This window comes from Anopheles coustani, chromosome 3 (genome assembly GCF_943734705.1).
Source record: "Anopheles coustani chromosome 3, idAnoCousDA_361_x.2, whole genome shotgun sequence".
In the NCBI taxonomy this organism is placed as follows: Eukaryota; Metazoa; Arthropoda; class Insecta; order Diptera; family Culicidae; genus Anopheles; species Anopheles coustani.
Window position 1 is genome coordinate 75,444,848 of NC_071288.1, and position 23,636 is coordinate 75,468,483.

General features: G+C 49.4%; 1 protein-coding gene across 1 annotated transcript; it reads right to left on the minus strand.

The window, feature by feature from the left end:
- Nucleotides 1-88: 88 nt before the first annotated feature.
- On the minus strand, nucleotides 89-22,383 carry LOC131266686 (serine-rich adhesin for platelets). Its single transcript, XM_058269295.1, has 9 exons — nucleotides 22,114-22,383; nucleotides 14,730-18,062; nucleotides 14,376-14,663; nucleotides 14,008-14,239; nucleotides 13,325-13,941; nucleotides 8,201-13,006; nucleotides 5,019-8,158; nucleotides 4,110-4,988; nucleotides 89-3,531 (listed from the first exon to the last, which is right to left on the minus strand). Exons 2-9 carry the CDS (start codon nucleotides 17,378-17,380, stop codon nucleotides 3,437-3,439), a joined length of 12,708 nt encoding a protein of 4,235 aa, XP_058125278.1. The 5' UTR covers nucleotides 17,381-18,062; nucleotides 22,114-22,383; the 3' UTR covers nucleotides 89-3,436.
- Nucleotides 22,384-23,636: the final 1,253 nt, after the last annotated feature.

Below are 23,636 nucleotides of genomic sequence, written 5' to 3' on the forward strand. Positions count from 1 at the left end.
AGCCCTTTTTAATTTATAGTATATTTCGGATGTTTTGTTAACCAGTCTAGTAGGCGGAATTCATTTTCATTTTCAAATTATACTTTATCATTTTCATTTTGTTTTGTGGTTTTTTTTTTAGATTTTTTTTTTCCTTTTTACATTATATCTGGTTTTTACATACTCATCATTTACGCTCTCACTCGTTTTTCCTCCTTCCACTTCCGATGAATGAACGCTAATAAAATGGTGTCTCAATGTTTTGTTTTACTGCTGTTCTGCGTCCGATCTGCACTTGTAGCGCACATTACAGTTCTTTAGTTTATTTATTTTCTCCCGCTTAGATAACCTATCGCTCCCATGTTTTTCTCTGCTTCTTGCTTTCCATTTTCTATTCATCTAGTATGCTTTGTCTATCTCATCTGCTATTACCTTCGCGTCAAATGATTTTGTTTAAATAAGTTACACCAATTGCGCCACATATTCGACTGGGACTTTTTTTTGCCTTCTTTTCACATTCGTTCACCCATCGTTTCTTGCATTCGATTTGCGCCGGATCACAATGATCTGGCGTTGTTTTATAGTATTTACTTCTTTTTTTTTCATAAGTGAGAGCCATAAGTAGAAAAGATGTTTAAATGTTGCTTAAACGTAGTTGGCTGTGTCAATATGTACAGTAAAGGATACACTCTCGCGGGTGCCTTTGTATCACTAGTTTTCAGCGGTTTCTGTTGCTTCATATATTAAACTACGGTTTTTATACATAGCACTATAAAAAAATACCATTTACAAAACTTATAGACTCTTTTTCTTGATTCTTTTAAAAACAAAATCAAATGTCAAAATTGAAAAATCTCTTACGCCGCTACCAAGCTACCACACACAACTAGGACATATTTAGGGTTAGTTACTCGTTTCTTATTGCATAAAATTACTTTGTATCTACATTGATTTTTCTTACTTACGGGACTAAAAAAAAAACAGGGAACAAACGAGTAAAACTGTACAGTTTAAAAAATGTATAACAAACTTATCAATGCCGTTTGAACAATTCTTGCGGGCATTGAGAAGGTTCGAAAAGAAGACCACTAGATGAACATACACACATACACACACCATCGCCCTGGGCGGAGAAAGGGAAAACAAGCACCCGGGTAGGAAAAAAACCCATCTTATTCCTACCAAGAGAACAAATGTGTCGTAAATTCGTCGATGTCAGAGGAGAATACGCAAATCCTTTCCACTAAAACTACACTAACAGGTTTGCTAAACCTACTCCTTTTTGTGCGCATTGTTGTCTTTATGTGTGATGTTTGTTTTGTGTGCCTCTTAAATAAGTTCGTCAGACAAACCGTTTGTGTGTTATCTTTTTCCAAAGCGGTGTCCGCTTTTTCTTTACTTTTAAGAAGAACCATTAAGATTTCGTTCTTCCACATAGGACAACTGGGGCATTTTTAGGTCATCTGAAAAGAATTTCATTCTCATCCAGGAAGCATTAAGGGGGTACGTACGATACGATTTCGAGAATAAAATTGACTGTGCAAGCGTGTGGTTTTCACGAGGGGAGAAGAAGTTGGGGCTCTTTAACAACATTTCTGTTCAACGAGGAATGTGTGAAGGTGTTGTGGGTCACGTTAACTCCATGGGACTCGCTAATTGTGTCGCTCTTTCTATATATAACGTACAAATATTGATTGATTGAGTGATTGTGAAATATGTTTAAAAATGTATAAGTAGAATCAAAGATAATAACTAATCAAGGGAAAATATATAAATAGTACTAAGTAGAAAGTAGAAAAAAGTAGGACGAAACATGAGAAAGTTGAGATAGAAAAGAATTAGTTAAAATTAAACAAAATGTTATTTCAAAAAATACGAGGAAAGGGAAGGATTTGAGTCCCAAAAAAGCTATCGTAAAAGGGAATTGAACTTCTTTTGGCCTTCCGGATGATGTTTTGCCCCGACTGTTAGAAACGAATATTACTCTCAACTCTATCCACGATGGCATTTTGATTCCTTGTGTCCATTTAACCACTAGCTTAAATCAGAGAGCACTTCCATCATATAGCCGGAGCGCGACCGTGTGTGAATGTATGTGTGTATGAAATGGGGCAAACGATTACATTGTCTAAATTCGGTTTCAATTTCCACACCTCCTTTTCCTCTCCGTCCCGGGTTCGACCATCAATCTTCGTTCCGTAACGATGTCTTGTTTTGTAACAAACTAATTCGTAAAAATAAATACCAACAAAACGACAAGGTGCAAATTTGCTTGTAAGAATCATCGGGAAGTTCGACATGTCCAACCGCTATTCGGCTGCATTGATTCATCTTCATTTATTATAGTACACCCTCCCTCCTTTCGATCGTTTTCTACATCTGTTGTTCCTTCGAATCCGGAACGATTAGTTCTTACTCATTTAAAAACGTATGGACGAGTGTTTTCTTCTTCGTTCTACCTTAAGTAGGATCTTCATCTTGCATAGCTTCTTCTTGTATACAATAAATCAAACCGTCCTCTATGATCACCTTCGAATGGTGTAGATTTTCCATAGAGCCATACTAATTATGCTTAAACTTAGTTTTAGATTTCTCTAACCAAAAATACGAACCATTAATTCCTTCCTTTTGTACTTTGTACTTAGATGTAGCAAGATAGTTGTTATCTGTGTGTACCGTGCGTGTCTATGCGTGGTTGTGAGTGCGCATGTCCCAGAGGATAGGAGAATTCATTTTTTTTTAACACTTCACTTGCTCACAATGCAATTGGGAAGGAAAAATTTTGATTATCCGGCATATAGTACATTACTGTAAGCACGGTAGACTTTACCACTTTCGAACACGTTCAACAACTTCGAAGAATAGGGTGAATTTAATAATGTTAAATTCGTCTCAATGTAAAGGAAATATTAAATATAAACCGTATTCATATACATTTCCACGAACTATTCACGTAACTATGAAAACTATCCCAGTTGGCTGAGAGAGAATGGGTAATTAATTTTGTAAATTTCATAACCCCAAGCAAAAGTGAATCCTAGTGTGCTAGTGCATACTAGCAACTAAAAACATGACTAAACTTGCAGATATGAGAGCGGCTCTCTGAAGGATCTCAGGAAGATTTCGCCCAAGCTCGAAACCTTCAGAGAAAAATAAAGGCAAAAAGTTTCCTATCCCCTCGTTCCTAAAACGATGGAGATGACGGTACATGCACACGCGCATTCGTGTATGTGTGTGTTAGCCTATGGTCAGGGACAAAATAACACACAAAAGTTTTGACAGATTTGAAGGCTGTTATCGCTTTCTATCGTTCTTCTGCCTACCAAAGATCGATCCTTGTAGGAAGATCGCATTCGAGATCCTAGCTGTACGGCGGTATTTCCACGCGTTGTTATTTCTCACGTTCCTTCATGGTGACACGTCCAGCATGTCCGCGTTGTGACAGTAGTTGCATTCTCTAGGGGAAGTATTTCAGCGACTTTAGGCGTTCCGCCGACATGCCACCTTCGCTGCGCAGTTCCGCTAGCGTCGGTGTGGCACTGAATGTGGTTGCTGTAGGAAGAAAGATGGGACACAATCAGATAAAGGTTGTAAAATGGAGCTAGGGCTCTCACCGATTTAATTAGTTCGTTTATCTGTTTTTTCATTACGAACCACCAGTTTTTTGGTTAATAAAATCGTTATAACCCAGTCTAAGATCAACCAATTCATCATATCAATAATTTGTATCAAAACAGATTGTCACAATCACAATCAAAACAACAATTACAATGAATAATAATAGTTCTTGATAATGGTAGAGAAAACTATGTAGGAATAAAACCACAAGCTTCCATCCACGATTAAGTGTTTTCGACCTACTAGATTATGTTTGTAATTCTGATCTAACACACTCACTCTAGTAGTAGTCTACATTTGGCCCTGGTAGATGAAAAAGATTGATTTATTTAAAAAATCTACGTTTATTGCGTTATAAAGTTTCTACTATTATCGTGAAAGCATCCATTTAGAAATTGATGTTATCGATGTTAACAGTTATGAATTAGTAATTTTTAATCGATTTCAATGTTCGTGTTCTAGTAATGGTTCGGGGAAGATTCGGGGACATTTTGGTCGGTACGTTCACTTACTTATTTCATCCGTCGATGAAAGTGCCTCGTAGTGGCTGCTGCTGCTGTGGTGGTGGTTGTATAGTTTATGATTAACCGCATGATGGTGATGGTGATCGGGAGATGCTCCACCGCTGCTACTGTTGCTGCCGCTACTGCTGTTGCCATCCTTGTTAACCGCTTTCAGCTTCGCCAGTGCGCCATTGCTAATGCCGGCGGCGATCGCCGAGGGTAGTATCCGACCGGTGGAGGACGTCGAGGAGGATGAGTTCGAATTGTCACCCCCCTTCGATAGTAGCTTGTCTTCGTCGTTCATGCCCAAGTCGAGCTCGAGGCAAAGTTCCCGCGAGATCGAGCTGCTCACATCGCTGCTGCTGATGGTGCTGCTGACGGTCCCTGTCGAGGCCGTCGATGCCGATCCACCATCAACCTTGCGTACTTTCATACGTGGGACGCTGCTGAGCGTGCTGCTGGTGCTTGCCGCGATGGATTTTAGTGACGATAGCGATAAGAGGGTGGTGTTGGTGGTAGAGGCAGAGCTTCCCGGTAGCGTGGAGCTATTATTGCTGGATGCCACCGGCGTTGCCATTGTCGTGGTCGCTCTCGTTGTTGGGGACGACCCGGTTGTACTGTGATTGCTAGTAGTTCGTCCTGCAGTTGGCGAAGTGTTGGACGCTGCCACAGGAGACGATGACGTTGAAGAGGACGATTGCTGCTTGCGCTTCCGGTACTCGGTGATGGAGAGTTTACGCTTCGGAGTGGCAAAAACGCCACCGGCACCACCGGCACCTCCTGCACCACCATCGGCTGCGGCCGTGGACGGGGTGGTCGACGCCACCAGAGCCGGATTGAGTCGCGGATCGGAGCTGGCAGTTTTGGTGAAGATCTTCGGGTACGTTCCTAGCGTGGCCGCTGATCCTGTTGGACCACCTACCCCGGGCGACGTGGCACTCAGTCCACCAATGCCCGGTGCTGGAACACCGGTAATACTTGCCCCAGTCGCAGTTCCCGTCATCACACTGCCCACCGCCGTTCCGCCGAGGGTGGACAACGATTCGGTGACACTGCCAGCCAGAAGCAGCGAAGACTTTGCACCAGCACCAACAGCACCACCACCGCCACCGATCGGAGTCGGCGTGAGGGAACCGAGCGTGGAGAAACTTGTCGGGCGCATCTGCGTCAGCAGGGATGTCCTCTCCAACAGGTTCGACACTTCCGAGCGGTACTGATAGATGCCACCACCAGTGGCAGACGACAACCCTCCACCGACCGGGATTACACCAACCCCCCCGGTGGCCGGTTTGAGTGAGGCCGACGAGGGCGTTGGGTAATCAAGGAAGGAAGACGATACGGACGGTGGTCGCGTATCGGTACGCAGCAATGGCTGCTGGTGGTGAAGATGGTACCCACCGAGGGTGCTCAGATGTCCACCGGTAATCGTTGGGATCGGCTCCGCCCGGAGCGTCGTGTATGAGCGGATCGGCTCCGCACCGAACGTCGTAACCGAGGGAATTGTTTTCAGTGCCGCTGGTGATGTCACTATCGAAGCCGGTGCCGATGCCGCAAGTACGGACACCGACGAAGGAGGTGGCAGAATCAATGGCACGGAGATTGAGCTTACCGTCGAGACGGCGGAGTCTATTATCAAGCTGGCATTCTGTGACGTTCCCGTCTGCTGCTGCTGCTGCTGAAGTGTCACGTTGACCGCATTATCCTTGACGCACAGATCAAAGTTCAGTTTCACCTGCTTCTTCACCGGCTGATGGCCGACCGCACTGGCACCGACGGTCGCCGGTGAGTTGCCCTTCTTCGATTTGCTACGATTTCTCGAGATCAGATTCATGATGTTTTCCGAGTGGAAGGAAGCAATCTTCTTCTGCAGGTCGGCCATTTCGTTCTGCTCAATTTCCTCCGGCGGTCCACCGGCGGTGCTGGTTGTTGAACTCGATGGCTTAACCGTGGCGACACTCGCGGCGGTCCCTTTATCGTCCTTCCCGTTGCTGGTTACAACAGGAGATTGTTTCCTCTCAGCGTCTCCTCCGTCGACCTTCACGAAAGACTTCCCCACAACATCCTGTTCCGAACTCACACCAGAGGGGCTTTTCCCGTTCGCTGGAGCCTTCACAGCAGATGGTGGTGCTGGTTCCTTTCCTTCCGACATCATTTCCATCATTTCCTGCTCGACGGATTCGAGGGCCGGGTCGGCCGGTTTGCTGTCGCTTTCCTCTTCCTCCTGGACGTACACCAACACCGAGTCTTCCGGGCTGCATCCGATGTCATCGTCTTCCTCGACGTTCTCGAGCCGAGAAACGTCGGCCGACCCGTCGTTCATCGCCGCCAGCCGTTCCTCGACGATAGTCTCGACGATTTCATCGAACGTGGACGAAAGTGATTCCGCTACCGACGTCCCATTGCCGTCCGCTTCCTCATCCGCCTCACAGTAGCTGATTGTGTCCGCATCCTGATCGATCAGCTCTTCTTCGCTCTTGGACTTGGTGCGCTCGATTGAACGGTCTTTCCGTTCAACTGCTACGCCCTTGTGAGCCGGATGTTTCGATTCCGCGACAACCTTCGGCGTTGAGGTCAGACATTCTTCAACCACCTCCTTGAGCGTTTCCTCGATCAGCTGCTGCTCTTCGGGCGACGGTTCAATCATACTCAACGCCGTCAACGATCCCGTCGAGTCGTCTTCCTCCTCTTCCACCTCTTCCTCCTGCACGACCACCGCCACCTCGTGCATCAAATCCACATCCTCTTCCTCCACCTCTTCCTCTTCCGCTTCCATCACCTGCACTATGTCTTCTTCCTCCACATGTTGCTGCTGCGGTTGCTGTTTCTCGGCCACTTTTTCTTCTTCCACCACCGATGTTTCGATATACTTCTGGCTTCCTTTGCTTCGCGTCATTCCACTAGCGCGCGGTGGCGTTGTCGTCGGGGGAGGAGGGATCGTTTCCACAACGGCGGTTGTGGCCACTTCCATCGTTTCATCGACCATCACCACCGTCGTCACTGGTTCCTCCACAACGACCGCTTCCTCTTCGGTGACCATCTGCTCCTCCTCTTCCACCGCCGGCGTCGGAGACGTGGACATTGGAACAACCGTACTCGGTGGTGGTTCCGATGATGATGGTGGTTCCGATTGATAAACAACGGACGGTGGTAGATAATCCGTCACCGTCACCGCCGTCCTTTCGTCGTTTTCAACCGGCTCGGATGGTTCAACAACAACCACCGGTGGTGGTGGTGGTGGTGGTAGTGGTTGTGAAGTGGATTCTTCCACCACCAACGTCGCTTCAGTCACCACCGTCGTCGTCGCCGTCGTCGGTGTTTCATAGTGCTGCTGCTGTTGCTGTTGTTGCTGCATTTGAGCTGCCATCTCTAGCGGAAGAGTGTGATGTAGTTGATGCTGAAACGTTTGCAGCATCGGGTACTGATGGTGGTGCTGCTCGTGTGGAGATAAGGCGGCCGCAGTGTTCACACCGTCACCCCCAACGACGCCGTGGACAAGCTGAAGTTGCGTATGCACGGCCGATGGTTGTGGTGGTGGTGTTGCTGGCATCGGTCCCGGGTCGGCAAAGTGTAGCGGGGTGAGCATCTTAATCGTCGGAGCCGGCGGTCCTGGTGGTGGACGGTGTGACGAAAGGTCCATCGCTTGCTTTTCCGGGCTTTCCCAGTACATGGGCGTTCCCGGTGTTCCCGTCACCACGGCCGGTGGTACACTATTGTCCGTCCCGGAGTACACGGAGTTCGGTGGTCCAACGAACAACTGTTGCGCCTGTCCGTCGGTCGATGATGGCACAAGGTTGACTGCTAACGAAGAAGGGGGTGGATTTTCCCGTACAACGCGTCGCTTTTTCAATGGCGTCGTAAACCCATTCGGTGGCGGTGGTGAGGAAGAATGTGAACCGCCAGCGACGGCGGAACTACCACCGACCAAACCACCACCACTGGGGTGTGTTTCATCCGTTTCCTCCGAGATCGCCTGCCGTAGCCAACGCTTCTTGACGGCGGCACTTTCCATCTTCTCCGAACCGGAAGTCGCACTCGGCATTCCACCGGGGGCATTTTCACTAGCCGGTGTCGTCGGCAGGGAGGTCGATGGCGACGGTAACACCGTTGGCCACTTGTGATGTTCGTCCACCGGCGGCTGCGGAGAGTTTTGCATGATAAACTCCTCGACTTTCTTCGCCACGAACATCATATTGCCACCGTCCGTTGGAGTGGACGCCGAACCCGGGGAAGGTTCGTCAAAGTTCGTCTTCAGGTGAAGCGGCTGCGATATCGAGGACATGTTGTAGCCAGCTTGCTGCTCCTGATGTTGCTCCGTTACCAACAATTGATGTCCGCTGAGCCACTCACGGCTCATACTCTTTTTCGTTTTCGCCTTTGTTGGGTACTTAAAATCCTGTTGTTGTTGCTGGTGCTGTTGATCCTGCTGTTGGTCAACGGAAAGAATGACCGGTGGCGAGGGTGCAGATGATGACACAACTACCGATGCCGGAAGACCGTGATGATGATGGTTCGCGGTACGGTTTACACCACCCATCAACACGGATGAGGTGGTGGAAGTGGCCGCTTGTTCCAGCGGACCGACGGCCGCCTCGATGAGCATACAGGCGGAACTGAGCAGCGGTAGATTGCCAGCCGTATCGGTGGACGTCTCAACGACCGCTCCTCCTCCTGCTCCACCCGTTGAGGAGCTAATCCCTCCCAGCTGGGCCGCCTGCGAGAAGGTAAGTAACAGTTCCGCCGGATTATCCCCGTACTGCGCGGAGGTGTCGTTCGGTAGGACTTGCTCGTGTGCGGATGGTATCGCACTGTACTGTTGTTGTTGCTGTTGTACAAACGAAGTGGAAGAACCGGAAGACGCAGGGGAGACTCTGCTGTTGGAGGATTTCGTTTTCGAACGCGAACGTGCCGCTGCCGCCGCCGCTGCAGCCATCTTTTTCCGGCGCTGCTGCGTTGACGAAGCAAAGTGCTGACTGACGGCTTTGCTTTTCTTCTTCTTCGACCCACCACCGGACGAACGGCCCGATTTCGAACCCGCCAGCAGACCGCCCGTGGTCTTCCGTTTGGTACTATTGCTACTGCTGCTGATGCTACTTCCGCCGCTGCTGCTGCTCGAGGACGAATGGGCACCCGAAGCGTGCAGCATCATCGACGAAGAGGTTGACGCAACACCAGCGCCGGTGCCGGTGAACGTTTCATCGCACGAGCTCGTCGGAACCATCATCGTCGTTGAGGAAGAAACACCTCCCAGAGCGTCCATCGTACCCTCGTCGGACAGGTTTCCACCCCCGGCGCCGGAGTTTGATGTCGATATGCTCCTCCGCTTGCCACCGTTGGACGAAGGGGACGATCCGTGGAACGGGCCACCATCGCCACCTTTGCGCTGCTCCTTCAGCTCCTGCTTGCGCTGCTGCGATTGTTCCATCTTCGCAAACGCCTTCACGATCGCTTCCATTTTGCGCTCCTCCCGGGTCAGCTTGCGGCTCGGTTTCTCCGATCCGGTTTGCTTCTTCTCGCTACGGCTCGGTTGATGATGCTCCCGGTGGTCGCGCGAAATGCTGCGCTTACTCTTGCTACCACCGCCGCCGCTCGAATGATGGTGATGATTCGGTGAGCTGGCACGCTGCTGCTTGATGGGCGTCGAGGAGGAAATGGACACGCAGTTGTTCGCCATCGATGGAACGATGTTGCCCGACGACAGGGGGGTACCAACGCTGGTACTAAATCCAACTGAAGCAGAAGCTGAGGGTTGTTCCGATGGTGTCGGTTTCCTTTCCGCCAACATCGGGGAGGGTGAAGATTGCGGTGGTACCGGCTCCCGTTTGATGACGGTAGTTTCCTCCTCCAGCGGGGCGGCTTTTACCAACGTTTCCTGCTTGACGATGTCCTTGTACTCTATCGTTTCACTTTTCACTGCAATCGGATCCATCATAGCTGGTGCAGCAGGTGCAACTACCAACGATGATGGCGGGGGTAGTAACGCTTGTGGTGGTGGTGGTGGAAGTTGTTCCTTGATGTCTTCCACTTCTCGTTTCACCGTTAGCCCCAGATCGACTGGTGTTCGCTGCGGAGAGGATACAACATGCCGTCCCGCGATCCCCGGTGCTGCTGGTTCCTGCTTGACCGGTGACTGATGAAACTGCAGAACGGTTCCGGTTATCTCAGCCGTTGTCGCTACCGATGCAGCCGCAGCTGGTGGCGGGGGTTGTGGCCTCGGAGGGGATAGTAAAAGCGAAACGGGTGATCCACGTGCAGCGCCACCAACCTTCATCGGGGAGGCCGGTGGTGATGGTTTGGCCTGAATCTTCAGCACGTCTTCGAGGATTTGCTGCTGATGAAGCTGTTGCTGCTGCTGGATCAACTCCATGCGCGTGCCATGCTCGAGCAGGGCCGCATCGAGTGCCGCCGTACCGGCGCGCGATCCCATACCGACCCCACCGGAGGATGCCATCGCCAGCAGGGCGGCCGCGGCTTCCGGCTGATCGGGCGAGGGTTGTTTCTTCATCGGCGACGCAAGCTGGTGCGGTGCGAGCAAGGTGAGCGGCTGTGGTACGCCCGCGTTCAACTGTATCGGTCCGGTGGGGGTTTGAAGGGGTGGAGCAAGCGGAGAGTTCAACGGAGGTGCCGTCTGCTGGGGCAGACCTGCTACCGAGGGTGGCGGGGGCGAGCGAAGAGGCGACGACTTGATGTCGTAATAATTGTACGGCGAAGGAATGGACCCTGGAGCGGGAGGATGTGTCCCAAAGTGGGGATGCGGTGATGAAACGACTCCTGGTGGTGGTGGGGCTACTGCTCCGTATAGGAACGGGGGTACAGCTCCTCCTACTAGCGGAGGAAGTGGCGTCAGGGCGGGGGTTGACGATGAACTACTCGAGGTCGATATCGAGGTTGAAGGGAGGCCGGAAAGAATCTGCTGCTGTTCGTGTTGTTGCTGCAGCAACTGCTGGAACTGAACGGGAAGTAGTGATGTTTGGGGTGACAAAAGGCCACTTCCACCCGCGAGCGCTCCGTGGACCGTCCCTTGGTTGGCAAACACCGCATCACTTTCGCCACCACTCGACGAGATCGATCGATTCCGGCTGTTGTTGCGTGCCTTTTTGCCACCCGCTTTTCCAGCCTTCACATCCAACGTTAGGTCGCCACCATGGGCCCGTTTCGAACCTGCCTTGGCACCACCCTTCGCACCAGGGGTCTGAACGATTGAGACCGGTCCACTGGAACCGGAAGCCGCGGAAGTGGAAGATGCCACTAAACCACCCGATACGCCCGATGATTGCTGCTGAGAGGAGCCTCCTGACGCATCGTTCAGCTGCGCCGAGTAGGCACAATCCTTAATCAACCCACACGCGCACACATTCGTTACGGTCGTGTGCGTGAGGATGACGACGCCACCCATCCGTTGGATCAACTGCTCGTCGTGGCGGATCGTGATCTCGGTGTTCGATTTGATGTTTGCCGTCGCCACGATGTACAGATGCACCACACCCTTCTCGACGCTATGCTGTAGCTCCGCGTTCGGCCGGCAGGATCGCCTCACGAATCGCGCATCGTTGCCGTACGTTCGTGTGTCCACGCAAAGCTCCATCCCGCCCGTCCCGGCCGATGGTAGCTGGTAGAGGAAGAGGAACGGCCCGGCGTTCTTGTTCTGCGCCAGCTTCCCGTTCGCCGCCAGGTTAAACAACGACTGCAACTGCTTGTGCTGACTCGTGAGCATGTACTTCCCGCGTACCTCGATGATTGGCGCGCGTGGTTCGATGTCGCTCGTACCGATCAGGATCTTTCCGCCAGCGTGCGGAACCGTCGTACACCGGGGGCTCATGTTCGCCGCACTCGGGACAATCAGCAGCCGAGTGTCAGTGAGCAACGGGTTAGCCGATTGCATCTTGGCGAACGCCTGCAGCCGAGCACGCAGTTCCGGGGAGTAGTGGTTCGTCGTTGCCCGCTCGTAGCTGTCGATCCAGGTGCGCACCATGTTCGTTAGCTTCTCCAGGCTCAACTCGGCGCTCTTGGTCTTCTTCTTGGCCAGTTTCGCAGCAGCCGCGGCGCTCATGTTTCCGCCGCTCGCTCGCAGTTCCTTGTTGCCCGCCCGCTTGCCACCGTTAAGCCGGTTGTTGAGGGCCGCTTCGGCCTTTTTGCTCAGTTTCTTCGCCGATGGCGTTCCGGGGACGCCAGCAGCTGCTCCTATACCGCTGCTACTATCACAGTGCATCGAGCCGGACGATGAAATCAACCCGGCACCGGCGGTTACTCCCATTGCTCCGAGGGGTGACGTAAGACCCAAAGCCGCAGCCGTCGCCGTAGCAGCCGTGCTTGGATCGATCATCGTTACGCCACTTCCCAGCGGACCGGCGGGACCACCAAACATTGTTGTCGATGTTGGTACACCAACGCCGCTGGTGGAACCGACGACGACCGTGCCCGATACGGGGATGCCCGTGGCGGACGAGACACTGTCGGATTTCTTGCGCGAACCACCGACACCGCCAGATTTTGATTTTTTCGAACCCTTCGGTGTCGTTGTAGTGGACGCTCCCGGCAGCTGTCCGAGTGAACCGTTGCTCTGTAGCTGCTGTTGCTGGTGGTGCTGTTGTGCCATGAGATCGTTGTACTGGTGCAGCTGCTGTTGTGCTTGCTGGTAGCCACCTTTCCCACTCAGTGGCGGTGTTGGTGGCAGCGTACTGGACACAGTGTCGGAAGGAACCGACGAGCCGGTTCCTGTTGCCGCAGCCGTCGACGACGAGGAAGGGACATTGTTGTTCGCCAGGAAAAGACTCTGCTCCTTACGCTTTTGAAGCTGAAGCTGGCGCGCTCGTGCCTTGTCGACTGGTCGCGGCTGGCACAGTTCACAGTTGTACTCGTCCGGAATGTTTAGCCGGTCGATGCCCATGCAATCGACATGCTGCCATGCGCTGTTACGAGAAGAAAAAGCGAAAAGGAAGAAGAGGAATCAATGTAAGGTTCAATGGGAACAAGTTTTCATTTCAAGTTCATTCAAAAAATAAATTATTGAATAAACTACAAATACATTTGTATCTAGGACTCCTACAGTCTCTAATTTTTGTCTCGTGTTCATCTGGTTTTGTCTCCTGATTTCAATTTTGTCTTGGACTTGACTTGGCCTGAGAGATAACACTAGCAGCTTTTGAGATTCAGTGGCGCCGTGTGTAAACTTTTTAGAGAGAGGGTTTGTTATACTCTATCGTTCAAGAATGGATTCATATACTTACGAGCACTTGTCACAGCAGATCATGTACCCATCGTCGTGCGTAAGATCGCAGATGCACCGCGTCACCGAGTCGTCTTCTGCTTCGCACTCCTCCGCCGTGTCCGTGTCTTCGTTCATCTCACCATCCTGGCACGTACGCGACCCAGTGCTTATGATCGAGTGCGCATCATCGTCATCCTCAAGGATGGTGTGCGGCCGTGCCGACGAGAGACCACCCTTGGCCGGGTAGAAATACTCGATCGTCCGACCGGACGCATTGGTGGCGACACCGCCGAGCAGATCGCCCGAAACGACACCTGCCGCACTGGTCAGTTTGGCCAGGTTGAGTTGTGCCACCGGGACTGGCATCGGTGTACTACCACCACCCGTCGCTCCAGATGGCGCCCCCATCATCCCCGTTTGGCTTGCGTTCTGTCCAACAACCACTGCTGCGGAGGATGATCCTGACTGTACCAGCGTTGTTGAGCTACTGATACTACTCGAAGGCAAACCACCGCCAGACCCAGCGGAATGTGCTGATATTATTGTTGCCTGCGCCGTAGAAGAACTCGACAGAGCCATCGTCTGTGGCACCGTCTGCGGTCCCATTCCTGGTGGGAGCTGATAGTGGTGATACTGCTGCTGATTCTGCTGCTGTTCCATCGCCGCCCCGGTCACCGCAGTGACTCCGGAAGCTGATGCTACCGTGCTGGACGTCGTGATCGGTACGCAGTAGGTATGATCTTGCAGGATAGCTTGCAGGGTGCAGTGCCGACCGGCGGATGGATCAACCGGTCCCGGGCGTACCTCGATGCTGTTGCCTTCCTCGTCCTCTCGGCTGGAGTAGTAATAAGCCGAGTTTAGCATCGTCGCTGGGCTGCTCTCCTTCAGCGGAATATTGTCCGCAAAATAGGTCGTCGATGAATCAACCGAACCACTGCAATTAGTGCAAAACAGTATTATTAGTTTCGTATTACTTTATATTAGCAATGATAAAATCTACATTAACATACGACATTATCGTATTTTTCAAACATCTCTAAAGTTAACTAAATGTATACAAATTGGCTTACCTCATCCGTCGCCCGTCGGTGGAGCTGGTCGAATCGTACCTATGACGGCCACCGGTTGGACGCGATGGAATGCTAACGGTGCTGTTCACTGGAGATGCAACGACTGGCGACGATTGCTCGTAAGACTGCTGTCGACTGTAGGAGATTTTTCCCGCCGTCGATTCGAGCGATTTACGGGATAAACTTTGTAATATCCGGGCCGTGGCCTGCTCGTCCGTCTGACCGTTCATGAAACTCATGTCACCACCGTCCGACGTGCCGGATGATGATGATGTTGATGGTGTTGTCGTTGTTGTTGTTGTTGTTGTTGCTGGGGCTGACAGTGGTGGTGGTGGGAGCTGCTGTTGCGCTGATGACGCTACAACCCTCGAGGCGGTCGAGGAGGAGTACACGTACCGGTACGGTGGTGATGCGGCATGATTCAGTGTCTGATGTTCACTACCCGGGGTGGTGGTGGTGTGGTGCTGTTGCTGTTCGGCAGCAATGGGGATATAGCTCTGAGAACTAACAACCGGTGACGATGCAGGACCTGGTCCCACCGTATGCCCAAGAGAGTTTAAATACTGTAACTGACTTCCGCTATTGTTTCGCCCCCGACCTCCTGCAACGGATGGCTTGCTGGCGGTGGTTTTTATCGGCGAACTGGGGGTGCCGGAGGTGCTGAGCACGTTCGAGTAGCAACCGGTCGTCGGTCCAACCTTGCCCGATAGCGGCGGTTGTAGCTCATACCCGCCAACGGTGGTAGCCGCCGTGTAGAGACTGCTGAGCCCTTTATGGCCCTGCGATATGACAGAGCCAGTCGGACCTCCGGTGGAAGTAGCGGTTGCCACTACCGTCGAATTACCGTAAGAACTTGGTACGATGTTGCCGTAACTGACACCGAGCGGGGATGGCGTAGAGGATGACGGCGTGTACCGACCGCTAGTGGATAGTTTCATAGTATTTGTCGTCGTCGACGTCGCCGTAGAGGAAGAGGAGCTTATTAACGGAGTAACATTTCCACCAAGTTGCTGTTGTTGCAGTATAACGCTTCCTCCTCCTCCTCCCCCTCCACCGCCACTACTAGACATTAGACTATGCGTTGAGCTTTGCAGTGCACCGCCTACTGCTCCTCCTCCTGTGCTGCTGCTGGGAGATTGCGTTCTTGGTTGCGTTTGTTGGTGAATCTGAATGAGCTGATTTTTGTTCGCCTTCATCATGTTCACTTTGGAAGCGCCGTGCGTCAGGCCATGCATCGAGGCGGCCGACAGTTTTACGCTACCGTGCGAAGACGGTGTTAATCCGGTAGAGTTGATGCCACCGCTGGTTGTATTGTGTTGTGCGTAAGACGACGACGACGATGCCGATACCGGGACCATCATCGGCTGAATGTTTGGGTTGTGGTACACCGTTTGTCCGGTGGAGGTCGTGTAGATAGATGTCGGTGCGACACCCTGCTGCTGCTCTATCGATACACCACCATTCGTCGTACTGCCACCGCTGCTATTAGTACTTTTCATGTAGAACGTCGCCGACGTAGTGGTTGTCGTCGCAGTCGACGATGTAGTTGACGACGTCGATAACACTGCTTGTGAGACGTTGGTTGTAGGGGCACTACTGAGCGTAATGTGGCCACTACTCTTCGTCGCACTATTAGCCCTTACCGCTTTCAGGCTAACATTGACACTACCCTGGGTTTGGTGGTGTTGTTGTTGCTGCTGCTGTTGCTGTGGTTTTAAAACAGCAAATGGTTTAAGGGTTACACTCGAGAGTTTCGGCTGCTGCTGTTGTTGCTGCTGCTGCTCCATCATCTTGACCCAGGCGTTTTGGCTCACCTTGCTCTTACTTGTCACTGGAATCGGTTTCATGTGCGCCGTCGATACGACATTCTTTATCTCAACCGTTGGAGAACCTCCGCCACCGGTGTCCTGTATTTGACCGATTGCATTGGTATACTGCAGGTGCTGATGCTGCTGCTGCTGGTGCTGAAGTATCCTTCCACCGTTCGCAAGCGATGTGGTCACCACACTACCACCGGTTCCACCGCCATTTGGTGGTATTCTTGTGACGAGCTGGATGTTTCGAGGCACGGTCAATTTCTGCACCATCGCTGTGGTCGTCGAACCAGCGCCACCCGGTGTTCCTAGCCCGCCAGCAATTGACATTGTCGCTGGTGGGCCTATCTGCTGCTGCTGGCCACCGGCAGAAAGCACATGCTGGTGATGGAGAGGCGATGATGCCTGCTGATGGTGATGATGATTGTTGAGATTTTTCACCTTCGATATCGGGACGCTGATGAGCTTGCTTGCGTTTAGCTTGCCGCCCGTCGACGTGAGAACGTTAAAGTTTTTGCCACCAGCATCGATGTAGTTGAACGTCGTTGTCGTGGTAGCCACTGCTGCCGACGCCTGCTGTTGTGGCGACTGAACCGTATGAAACGTGTGCTGCTGCTGTGGACCTCCTCCTTTCGAGACCAGCGTTACGTTGCTCATGATTTGTACGCGGGCCGACCCTAAGGGTCCGCTACTTTCACCCGTCGTCGTCGTCTGCTGTTGCTGCTGCTGCTGGCCGGACGACAGTATGTTGATGCTGTTGCTCATTTGGCCGCTATTGCTACTGCTATTGCTGTTCAAAGTGTTGCCGTTACTGGTACCGCCACTGTTGCTATTGCTAAAACTACTTCTACGATTATTGCTGATGCTGCTGTTGTTGCTACTACTGCTAAGGGACACTGGTGCTCCATAGCTGTTGCCACATAACAGATTCGAATACTGCCCGCCAGCGCTGCCACCTACTACTGTAGTTCCCTCTGGCCTGAGCTTGAGGGCGGCTGCGGCGGCATTCGACAGTTGCTGAAGTCCTGCGGCTGCGGTCACCACGTCGTTGGTATCCAGCAGATGGTGATGATGGTGATTCGTATTGCTGCCCTCCACAATCAGAACTTTTCCACCAGTGGTGCTGCCGTTGCTTCCGTTAGCATTGAATGTATTTCCACTGTTCATGGATGAGGAGGACGCCGCGGACATGTTGTTGTGCCCGCTTCTACGTGGACTGTTTCCCCGGCCACTTCTCTTTCAACTCACTTCACTGTTCACACCACCGTACACTTATTTTCTTCCGAAGATAATAATGTAATGAAGCGATTCTCTATTTTCCCGCTTTTCACAGGCGTGTGGGAAACACTCAAAAACTAGACATACAACACAATGCACAAAAACACCTTTTGTCGTTGCTTCTGCCGTTTTGCTCACCGAGATTGTAAACAAATCCAATAGTCCACTGCTATTATAATATTTCCTGAATGATCCCTGTTGATCATTCGCTGGCAGTCCTATCTAGGACGATCAAGTAATGTTTGTGCAGTAAACCACAGGTAATTAGTACACCATTCTGTTAACAGCAGAGGTCACCAATCGGTAGGATGAAACCGATGAAGAACAACTTGTTTTCTGATGACTTTGACCGCTTGTCCAACGATGACACCGATGGAAGCTGGGGCATTCATGTGTCAAAGGATGACAAATTTGCTGACACTGCTTGTTCTCCTGGCTCGTTCCGACCAGTGGTAACGGGGCTTTTTCTCCCGCAGCCGAAGGATTACTATAACCACCAGTGCTATGAAATTCGTGATGGCCTTCGTCCGATGGTGCTGCTGGCAGCGAGAATTCCATGTCAGCACAGTTCATAGCAGTGTAGGCCAGAGGCTTCCTGTTTTGGGATAGAGAGGAACAAAATCGTTAGAGATCGTTTATAAAAGTCTTGCTACCGTTGAAACATACTGAAATGCATCATCGTCGTGTTTATAGAAATGAATCATCGTGTTGCACATGTGGAAAGTACGTAGACCAAGAGAATTAATGATAATTCTAGTTGAAACGAAAAACATACACTTTGCAATTGATATTAAATGAAGCGCATCGACAATTGCTGTGTTTCGCTCAATAATACAACAAAGAAAGCTGGAAGGAAACCCCGCGAATGACTTGAATGTAATAGAAATCTCCGAATGATAGTAAACATGCGCACTTGCCTACCAAAAACGGATACATTTCCGCAATCGCAAATTACGATACATGATACAAGAAAATGTGTGTCCTTCGTCATTTGATGAAAACACAAATATCTATTTTCTTTGCATATTACTAAATTGTAAAACCCCTCCATTTACAAGCACGCATTGACCATTTCCATCTCTCCCTTGATTTTACAATGTGTTGATGGTTTGTAGCATTTTGTACGCTCGACAGTAGGGAAAGGCCCAGCATCGAACCGAACTAACCTACTGCGTCGTATAAAAATGCACAATCCATTTTGCTAACATTTGTGAATCCTCCAACCTACATCCATAAACTCCAAGAGAAACTAAACGACTCCCGACACTAACACTATCAAGTGACATCGTCGATGGTTTTGTGCTTAGGGCAATTCGTAATAGTATGCGTTTTGCAAACCGTGTATTGGGATGTGTGCTTGAGGTTTGCTCACCAATACCCTTTTGTTCTTCTACTTTATACGACTTTCAAGGTATTTGCATGCAGGTTACTGCAGCGTACAATTTGACGTAGAAGTAGGAAAAATAAAGATGTTGACTTTCCTGCTAGAACAACTTTCTTTGTTTACTTTCAAAGAAAAACTATTATCGATGTTCTTTCTCGAAGCCAGCCTAACAAGAATGTTTGAAATGTAAAGCCACTTTCCTCCTTACTTAGGTAGTAGGTATGGAAGTAACTGTACTAAAAGAGAATTGGTGTTGTTTGGTAAACAAAGATTTCATATAAATCAAGCGACTAGTGAGAAGGTACCCTATTTAAACTTATTCTACTTCTTCTACCGTCAACAATTTGCCGTGATAACCTAGCAAGATACTGAACAAAATTCCAGTGAAATGTCTTTCAGCAGCAGACAAAATGTTCAGTGTTTTGATTTTTAAACTTCATTAATTATACGGCTCCAACGAAAACGGGGAGTTCCGATCCTTTTCGAAACAAACCCCATCCATTCCATCAACATTCACGGCCATCTCGTCGAACCCTCGGGGTGAATAAAAACAGTGACCGAATGAAAAACAAACCAGCTCAGCGCGCCGACCCGAGAACGTATATAATTCGTTAAATTACTCGCTGTTGCGTAATAATAGAACTACATCGCTGTGTGCGCTTTCTATCACAGTTTTCAGCAGCCCCAAGTTTGTCGGGGGGTTCGCGATAGAGACCTATCCATTTCACCGCTAGCCTCCCCCGTCCTAATGGCAGGAGAAGGCCGTTCCCCCAGTGCCTACCATAACAGTGCCCTCTCTGCTCGTTTCATCGAGCTACAGCAGCTTAAAGCATCCGGTCTCGCCAGTGAAATTGGAATAATCTTGATTACGGATCACAAGCCGAATTGTGCGACCTCGGTGGCGGATGTCCTATCAACATTGGCTTCTCCTCTTCCCCGTTCCACACAAGATGTGACGATACCATGCGCGGGCGAGTATGTATGTGTGCCTATTTTATATGTACCGAGCCATGCCAAGCAAACTGGTCTCACCAAATTTCGTACATTTGACGGTAGTGTCCGGATCATCGACATAATAACATCCGTGTTCCGCCGTCTATGCTCTCTCTGTGGTATAGCGCGGAACCAAATGGTGTGTTGCACTTCATTTTGGGCGCTCGACTCTCTGCCAGTTCGTGTCAAACACAGCAAAACACTCTCGCATTGTCCCTCGATTCTCTCTGTAGTGATCGGTACGGATGCTGCTGATGTTGCTGCTGGTGCTACTGCTTCTACTCATGTTTTCTCGCGCGGATCGACCAAAACCAAACGAACCATAGACCCGCCGGGTGAATGGCGGCACAATTGTACTAACAAAAATACACACTGAAACAAGAAAAATACTCAAGCCTCTCATCGATCTCGTCGGATGCGAACAGGAATCGACAACCCTTACCTTCTTCGGTAGAGATGTAAGGTGGAGGAACGTTGGATGATTTTTCTCGCACCGTTTTCATAGGTTTTCGTTTTGAGCTCTTCGTTCACCGTCTTCCTCGTTAGGTTTTTCCTTGCGGCGTGTTTACCCGTCTTCAGTGCAATACAGTCATACCAGCGGCAGACAACTGAATTATAGGACGTCTACCGCTGCTGAGGAAGCGATTTTCTTCCACGATAACTAAACTGATCAGCAAACGAAGTACGAATTAGCCAAGTACACTGCTCAAATGATGGTAGGTTGATTGTTCGATGCCTGTCTGGGATTTTGCTTCCTTCGTGCATCGATCAATAAAGTAGCGTAGTTTGGAAACATGGAGACGCCTACTACGATGAAAGACGTCGATATTTCCTACAATTTTTCTTTTTCTCAAGTAAGCAGTGCCGAGAACGTAGGTGTGTGAGCCTCGAGGTTGAAAGAGATCAATGCTAAAATTTATACATTCAATTATTAGTTCGTCTTTCTTTTTGTCTTAAGAAATAATCTATGCAATGGAGGGATCTTTGACTGCTGCGATGCATTTCCCAAATTCAACTCTCTGCTACCTAATGGGAGCATGAAAAAGAAGACAAAACTTGAACAACCCTTATCGCTACACGATCCAGAGTATTGAAAGCAATGGTTTTTCGATAGCAAATTGTTGCAAAATTGTCTCTGCACCCAGGTTTATTTAATGGAATTCGCCTAAAGAGAATACCATCCCTAATTCCAAGTTTTTTTTTTACTTTTTTGTCTTATTTCGCAGCAAACACGCAGGCACACACACACAACGCTTCCATTGTGGTTGCTCGAGCTGAGTACAGAGGGCGCTGCGATCGCAAAATGAATGCGCGACTATAAACGTATGATGGTGTATACAGCGAGTGTAGATGCAGCGCTTTTCAAGAGTAGAAAAAAGACGGGAGAGAGAAGTAAAAAACCCGTCGTACTCGTCTAAAACCAATCAAGGTGCAGTTTGAGAGATGATTCAAAATACTTTGGAATGTCGAAGCAAACCAATTCACACGCATCTACATATGCCGCGCCAACTGGGATGCACTACTGTTGTAGGTAACGACGATTTGCCACGATTCTTGGAAGAAAAACTGTCTGCCAATTTGAACAAAAACAGACAAATCGAAGCCACCTTTTTTCTCACCCCCATAACTACCATTGATCGATCTCCTGCGCCGCGTTTTCATCTCGTTTCTTCCGCACATCGCATCGTCGTCACCGCGTTTTCGTAATACACCACCACCAGCTTCTTCTTCTTCTTCGCCGCTGCACATACACACACACGCAGGCGCGCGCTCGCGATTCAATGCTTGAGCTAGAGGAGGAAGGGCAAAGAGGCAGAGTGCGGTGTGTGGTGCGAGGTGGCGCGGGGACAAAGTTCCGCCGTTTCACTGCTTTTTTCATCATCGCACTTTGCCGTCGTTTTGACTATTTCTAACTTCCTTGCTTGCTTGCTTGTGTTTCATTTACGATGCTGCCTAATTTTTCGAGCACACATACTGCACACATACACACACATGCAGGCAAGCATACACGCGCGCGCACACACACACATAAGGACGCATTTTCAGAGAAAATTTTGTTCGCGAAAACCGAAGGTACGGGGAAGGTGCGCGGGTATTACCCTTTTTGCCAGATATAAATCGACGCACGATAAAAATGCGAAAAGTAGTCACAATTCTTTTTTGCTCCCCTCCCTCCTATCTTGACACTGCACTCGCCTTTCCATGACGACGACGATGACGGCGACCACGACGACGACGAAGAAGAAGTATACAGGGAAATAATACTTACGTTTCTGCCTGCCACTGTGTGATTCTTTGCCTTCTTTCCACTCTGCTGTCTGCTAATCCGTGTTGGTAGTTCTGTGTTTCTTTCAAGCTTGCATGTAGGAACACTTTTTCCAACGCACAAAGTTTACACACTCCCGAGCCCGCTAACCAAAACACTAACGCACTCACTGGGATGCCATCGTTGAGACACCAATTCGACCGATTCTACTTTGCAAATGTCGGAAAAAGTTTGTTTCTTTTCACAGGAGCTCGGCTGCTGCTGCTGCTTCTGCTTCTGCTGCATTTGCTTCTTTCCCTGAAAGGCACTAGGTTAGGTGTAGTGTTGGCAGAATCAGGATTCGGAAGATTTGAAGAATCGATCCCTTGACGGATTCTAAAGCATTGAATCCCATTTGACGGATTCAGATTAGATTTGATTCGCTTGGAATTTGAATCACAATTGATTTGTTTGGGACTCGATTCAATACAATTCTGACTAGATTTGATTCAGACTTGATCCTTACCTATTTCAATTTAATGTGACTCCATTCAGACAAGAGGCGAGTCAAATATTGTCACGTAGCGATTCGCTGTAGAGACAACGTGATTGATTGCAATGCACTCAAACGCTGGATAAAATGAATTGGGCATATATTGAGCATCTTCCTCCCAAACACAGTTAAGAGGGTTTTATCAGAGGCGTATGTAAGCACTGGAACTAAAAAAGCGAGTTATAAGTTGTAGTTTGATGGGGATTAAAATTTTGAAATTCGTTTCCCACACTCACTTTTACATCGTCTCACGATTGTTTCATGGATTGGGCTTCGGAGTCGGAGATCCGGATCTCACAACGGACCTGAATCGAAAGATTCGAGTCGCTAAAGGAATTTGACTTTCTCACCACTACTTTTTTGCCCGAGGCTACTTTTTCGCCCGCTCGATTATACGGGCGAAAACGACGATTTCGCTCATTCTAGTTTTTCGCTTCTAAACATTTTCGTCACGTCCGGTTGCTATGTCTGATTTTATTATGCGAAGGATGTCTTGCCAAAATTACAATATTTTTCAGTTTCTCACTACACAATCTACCATTTGCAATTTTGAATCAAAAGGAAAATAAAAATACAGCCGTACTGTGATAAACAAGACTCGTTTCATCCCATTACGTTATTCAAACGAGAAGTAAAAAATACAAGGCCAAATTTGGATTTTTTTTAAATTGTTGCTTCAACGGTTTATACTCTGTTTATTACTCAGCAATGCATATAAAGTCATACATTGTGCTAAAAAATTAAATCATCAAGAAAAGTTAGGATTGAAGAATAAATAAAGTTCATTTCCTAAACTCGCTCAGTTTCATGAAGATCTTTGATATGTAGAAAACTAGCTTGCAATAGCGAAATTTTCGTCTATGTTTTGATTGCTTCGGGTTGTTTTTTTTTTTTTTGTTTTCAAACGAAGGCGACAAATTTAATTTCTTTTACTGAAAATGTTTATGAATTTGCGCCACACACAAGTTCCTTATTTAACGGTTTTATTTCCGTT